Source organism: Myxocyprinus asiaticus, chromosome 8, assembly GCF_019703515.2.
Source record: "Myxocyprinus asiaticus isolate MX2 ecotype Aquarium Trade chromosome 8, UBuf_Myxa_2, whole genome shotgun sequence".
Classification (NCBI taxonomy): Eukaryota; Metazoa; Chordata; class Actinopteri; order Cypriniformes; family Catostomidae; genus Myxocyprinus; species Myxocyprinus asiaticus.
In genome coordinates this window covers 32,767,197-32,773,446 of record NC_059351.1, presented here as the reverse complement: position 1 = coordinate 32,773,446, position 6,250 = coordinate 32,767,197, and the positions used below count along the sequence as shown (strand labels likewise).

The following is a 6,250-nucleotide window of genomic DNA, read 5'->3' as shown; positions in this document are numbered from 1 at the left end:
ATTTTTATGTTTGTATTGGAATAGTGGATTTCATGGTATTTGGGAAAAAGGGACTTCTTTTTTTGATGAGTAAGATCATTGGTCTGAAAAAAAAAAAAAAGAGATGCGAGTGGAAGAGTTGTGTTGAGGAGCTGAGAGAATTAAGATGGAAGACGATGGATGAAGAACTAGTCCGTGTCCATGGGTTTTATTTGAGTCCTTAGTCAACACAAGATTTAAGCCCCTAAAACACCCACACATAAACATGAATTAGTTCATTGTGCTTGAAAGCCATAGCCATTTTAATTTTTTGTTTATCTGACAGTACAGTCCATATATCAACATGAAGTTCTAGTGTCATTTTAGTGTGACTAAACTTCAGTCATGTTGGACAAGGAAGCACCCGTGCCGAGGGAGAACAGAACTCATGTTGCACCACTGTGCTGAGCACAAGCAGTGCCAAAGATATTCCTTTTACCTCCGCCATTTCACAAAGACGGCAGTGAGACCTTCCAACTCTGGGCTCATCATTATGAGGTCATTCAATAGGCTCGTTACAAAGATACTGGCATTGATCTGGATGTAGTTTCGACTGGTGAATTGCTGAGTCGATTGAACTGTTCATTGTTTGAGACCATTTTCCTTCTAACTTTCAACACTTTGTGGCTGCAAAGAAACAGTTACTAGATGCTTTTGGACAAAAAGATTCCCTTGCTTCTCTTCAAACATTTCCAAATTTATGTCACAAATTGCCAGACTAACCAATGGAAGTGTATGCTCCAGACATACTGTATGTAGACAGGTCAATGAGGCTTACCCTGATTTCTATTTACATGCAACTGTCATGATTTCTGGCTGGACTATACCAAGAACTCCAGATTAAGTGCCATGAGAGAGGAGTTAAAATTTTTAAAAATGCATTTCAAGTTTCCATTCAAGTGGAACATGCCTGTCAAGCAACCAGACTGGTACAGCCAAATTCTTCTGCTAATTCTGTCAGAGATAATGCTGCAGCCCAAACAGTAAATGCTGTTTCTGACACTTACAGACGTTTTGTGAAGCAAGCTGTTGTTGACCCTTAAAGACCTCGGTAAAGACTTATCTGCTCTGAAATTACAGCTTCATGACAAACACACCCACTTTCATACAAAGTAGGGCTGTCACGATATTCGATATTTCACATTTCGCCAAAATAATTCACGATATCGATATATCGCGATATCTATAGAAACCTTTGGGGAAAAAACTTTCAGTCAAATTATTTTTTACTTTGTTTATTTAGTTTTTTTTTTTTTACCCATGCAACTGAACATAAGGAGACAGATAAACAGGGCACATGCATTTTCACTTCTTACATTCTCAATCTATGGCAAATTTTTGTGAAGGAAGACAAGCATGTTAAGTTTCTCTGGTTTCAAACTGGAGCCAAACACTGTCTGAATGTTTCCTGAAGAACTGAAAAGTCTTTCTGATGCAACACTGGTGGCGGGAATGCAAAGGATCTTCTGTGCCAGTTTTGCCAACCTTGGAAACTCCTCCTCATTGTCTTTCCACCACTGCAGTGGGTCTTTATCCACAGAAATAGTGGGCAAGGCTGTGTATGCAGAAACTTCTTGAAATGCTGGTGTAGATTTTACCATGTCTGCTGATTGTCTCTTCTCCTGTTTTTTCCTTGTTATCATTTTGAGAAAACCAGCCAAGCCTTTTGGGGCCTCAGGGATAGAGACACTGGTCCCCTCATCTTCACATTCTCCTCTGGCAGAAGACTCCTGTGAGAGAGTAGAAGTGCTACCTACATTGTCAGAAGACTCCTGCGTGAGATGCTGCTCTAGCTGTCTTTTGATTGAATCTGCCTCTTCCATGAAGTTCAACTTGAAGCGGGGGTCAAGTACGCAGGCCATGTTAATCACTGTAGATGAACCAAAGAGAAAATTCATTATTAACGGAGCTCATAAAACACAATCAGTCATGATGAGTAGTAATTATATAAGACTATGAATAAGGTGAGGTTGGAGAAATTTGTGGTACCGGCCTACTCACCATTAGCCATATTAGAATCCTCATACCGCTCTTGTAAGTTCTTGCAGATTGCATGTTTCATGCTCCTCACAAGGCTGCTGTCATCATCCATTTCTGCCAGGATGGATTCAGTCAGATGCTGAAGGACAGGCCTCAGGGATGAGATTGTGATACAGGTCTCTGCAGCCAGGGAATCAGTAAAGGTTCTGAGTGGCTTCAGCACCTTACATGTGTCCTCAAGTGTAGAGATGTATGACCCCCTTAGCACAAGATGCCTGGTATTTCTGTCAGCCATGAGAGTTGCTGTCACAGCAGCATGTTGTTCAACAAATCTGCAAACATTACATTAAATGAAGTTAGAAAAATGTTCCTAATCTACACAACAGGCTTGCTGAGAAGCATCCAGCATATGTGTGTGTGTGCGCACGGGTCTGAGAGTGAGAAAAGGCAAGTGAGTTTGTAAAACTAAAGCATTTCTTTATCTGCTGTTTTCATTTACATTTTTGTTTTCATGCACCCTTTGCCTTTTAAGCATAAGAAAGCTTATGCTGAGTTGACACTGACAAAATAATTAAATGAACAGGATTATTGCCATGCACAAGAAATTCAAACCTACCTAGAAATCATGTCGTATGTAGACCCCCATCTAGTCACAACGTCGTGGATCAGGGTATGTGAGGAAGATTAAGTTCTGCTTGCTTTTTTGCCAGCTCTCTCCTTCTCTTCCATGAGTGGTTAAATCCTTGTACGACACTCCTGCAAGCCCTCACAGAAGCATCCACTTGGTCAATCTTCAGGGCCTTTCCAAGAGCAAGATTAAAATTATGTCCAAAGCAGTTGAGCCAGTTCGATGGGAGGAGGGATTTAAATGCAGCCTTCATATTTGTGCCATTGTCAGTAGTGACACACTCCACTGCTGACTGCTGAATTCCCCACTCTTTAATTAGGTTTTCGAATGTCTCTTTAATGTTCTCACTGGTGTGGTCATCAGGTAAAAATGCAGTCTCTAGACATGCAGCTTTCATTTCCCATGCTGGTGTGATGAAATGAACTGTTAAGCTCATATAGGGGTGTCCAGTATTACTGGTCCAGAGATCAGTTGTAAATGCAAAGTGTTTAGCTTCAGCCATAGTGTTGGCAATGTCAAATTTTAATTTTAAGTACATGTTTGGGATTTATTTTTCAGAAAAGTGTTGTCTTCTTGGGATTTTGTATTTTGGAGCAACTGTTTTCATCAGTGCATTAAATCCTGGCCTCTCTACTATTCTAAAGGGCATCATGTCCTTTGCTATGAAGTAGGCTAGTGACTCAGTGATGGCTGTGTCCTCAGATGCACTAGCCATGTCTGCTTTCCTCTTCCTTTCCACAGACTCAAAAAGTGTCAGCTGACCCGAGACTCTGGGTTTCTCAGTCTTCTTTGAAGCTCCCTATGAAATTACAAGAGAGAAAATACGGTCAAGATAAACAGTATGATGAATAAATATTAACATCAAAACTGATACTTTAACCTGTTAACTTACGTACCCCTATTTTAAGCTTTTTAAACTATGGTTGCACCGGCGCCAGCATAGTTGAGGCATTACGTGCATGGCACTGTGACAAACTCAAAAGAATCACCCTTTATTTAAATATAAAAACAGAAAACCGCTGTTAACAGGTTAATGTAACATTTCCCATTCCATGATTAATAAAATAATCGCAACTTACTCTCTGTAAAAGGGCGTAATCCACGGGGTGATGGACACGGAGGTGGGTAAAAAGGTTGGTGGTGTTGCCCCCCTTCGCACTGACCACAGCCCGACAGATTCTGCAAACTGGGTTGTCTAAGAAGGAGCTGTTTTCTCTGAAGCCGAAAAGCTCCCATACTGACGAGCTTACTTTTTTCGGATGCGGACAAAGCCTCTCACTCTCCCGCTCGGAGGACATGATTCTTGCGTGCGCGCCTCGTCTTCTTCTTGTTTGACAGCAGGTGTCAGCGTTAAGGCGCAATACTGCCATCTGGGAGATCAACCAGGCACTAGCGCTGGATAATTTACGTGTCATGTTATCATAAGAGTCCTGTTCATTTTAAATATCATGGTTATCGCCAAAACCGGTATATCGTCACACCCTAAATTAACACGATGTCGATATTTCATGATTTGAATATCACGGTTATCGTTAATACCGGTATATCGTGACACCCCTAATAGAAAGGGTTAGTGTTAGTGGCAAAAAGGATTAGGGTTAGCCTTAGAGGCAAAAAGACAACTTAATAATACAAGTTATTATAAACCATTAAAGGAATGGTTCACACAAAAATGAAAATCTGCTGATAATTTACACACCCTCAGGCCATCCGAGATGTATCTGAGTTTCTTTCTTCATCAAAACAGAATTTAAGATTTTTAGGATTTCATTTCAGGCCTCCTCCTCTAAACAATGCAAGTGAATGTACTCCAATCCACACGACTCCAGTCGACAAATAAAGTTCTTCTGAATGCAAACGATTGGTTATTTTGAGAAACAAAACAATACTTATATACTTTTTAACTACAAATGTTCGCTTACGTACATCTCTGTGACCTGTGCTCATGAGAGGGATGACGTAAGCTCGTTGGTAAGGTCACTCGTCACATGTCACGTGGAGGAGGAGTCAGGAAGCGCGTAATTGTTTACATTGTTTTTTTTTTTATTATTATTATTTGGAAATGATTTTTTATTTCATATTGTTCTGAAATTGTTTTGGTTTGTGAACAGCACAAGTTTCTCTTGTAAACAATGATGCGCTTCCTGACTCCTCCTCCACGTGATGCGTGACCTTACCAACGAGCTTACGTCATCCCTCTCATGAGTGTGTCACAGAGATGTACGGAAGTGAACATTTGTAGTTAAAAAGTATATAAGTGTTGTTTTGTTTCTAAAAATAATCAATCGTTTGCATTCAGAAGAACTTTATTTGTCGAATGGAGTCATGTGGATTATTTTGATGCACCCTAAATATGCATTTTGGACCAACAAAAAATGGAGGACATTCACTTGCATTCTTTAGAGGAGGAGGCCTGAAATGAAATCCTAAAAGTCTTAAATTCTGTTTTGATGAAGAAAGAAACTCAGTTCTGAAACTCTTGGATGGCCTGAGGGAGAGTAAATAATCAGCTAATTTTAATTTTGGGGTGAACTATTCCTTTAACACATTCCTTACAATTCGAAACTCAAAAACAAATTATATCAATTCTTCAGACTTTAAAAGAAAAAGGATATATTAACAATAAACAAAAAATATATTTGATGGGTCCTAATCTACCTAGACCACGTCAATTTTACTTTCTCCCCAAAATTCATGCAGATCCCACCTCACGGACAGTTCCTTTTGAAATTCCTAGAGGCCACCCCATGGTATCAGACTGTGGGAGCGAATCATATCATATTGCTCAATGTATAGATCCTATTCTTAACCCAATTTCTCAAAAACATGAAAGCTATTTAAAAGATATATATGATTTTATTTCTAAGGTACAATCAAAGAGCATACCCTCATCTGCATGTATCGACTGAGCAAAATAAAACAAGGCTAGAGGTACCTGAATGCTCTTTTTGAAAGAAGCTATCTTTCGTAGCGCTATCTGGAGCGCCTCCGCATCTTTCGTGGAGCAATAATTAGCAGTTAACTACCAATAAGCACTGATTTGCACAGTGATCCGTTCTCACAGCTCACAAACTGTCCATTAAAGAGCAGTAAATGTTTGTGATGAAGCTTTTAAGCAGTGATGTCACTCGAACACCAGTGAGGAGAAATACAGTTGAAGTCAGAAGTTTACATACACTTAGGTTGAAGTCATTAAAACTCATTTTTTAACCACTCCACAGATTTCATATTAGCAAACTATAGTTTTGCAAAGTCGTTTAGGACATCTACTTTGTGCATGACATGAGTAATTTTTCACTTTTAATTGACTATACCACAATTCCAGTGGGTCAGAAGTTCACATACACTAAGTTAACTGTGCCTTTATGCAGCTTGGAAAATTCCAGCAAATTATGTCAAGCCTTTAGACAATTAGCCAATTAGCTTCTGATAGGAGCTGTACTGAATTGGAGGTGTACCTGTGGATGTATTTTAAAGCCTGCCTTCAAACTCAGTGCCTCTTTGCTTGACATCATGGGAAAATCAAAATAAATCAGCCAAGACCTCAGAAAAAAAAAAATTGTGGACCTCCACAAGTCAGGTTCATCCTTGGGAGCAATTTCCAAATGCCTGAAGGTACCATGT

The 6,250-nt window shown here is 39.6% G+C and overlaps 1 protein-coding gene across 1 annotated transcript; it reads right to left on the bottom strand.

Annotated features, from left to right (window-relative positions):
* Positions 1–1,343: 1,343 nt before the first annotated feature.
* On the bottom strand, positions 1,344–3,924 carry LOC127444753 (E3 SUMO-protein ligase ZBED1-like). Its single transcript, XM_051704313.1, has 4 exons — positions 3,706–3,924; positions 3,253–3,425; positions 2,020–2,330; positions 1,344–1,888 (listed from the first exon to the last, which is right to left on the bottom strand). The coding sequence occupies exons 1-4, from the start codon at positions 3,922–3,924 to the stop codon at positions 1,344–1,346; spliced, it is 1,248 nt and encodes a 415-aa protein (XP_051560273.1).
* Positions 3,925–6,250: the final 2,326 nt, after the last annotated feature.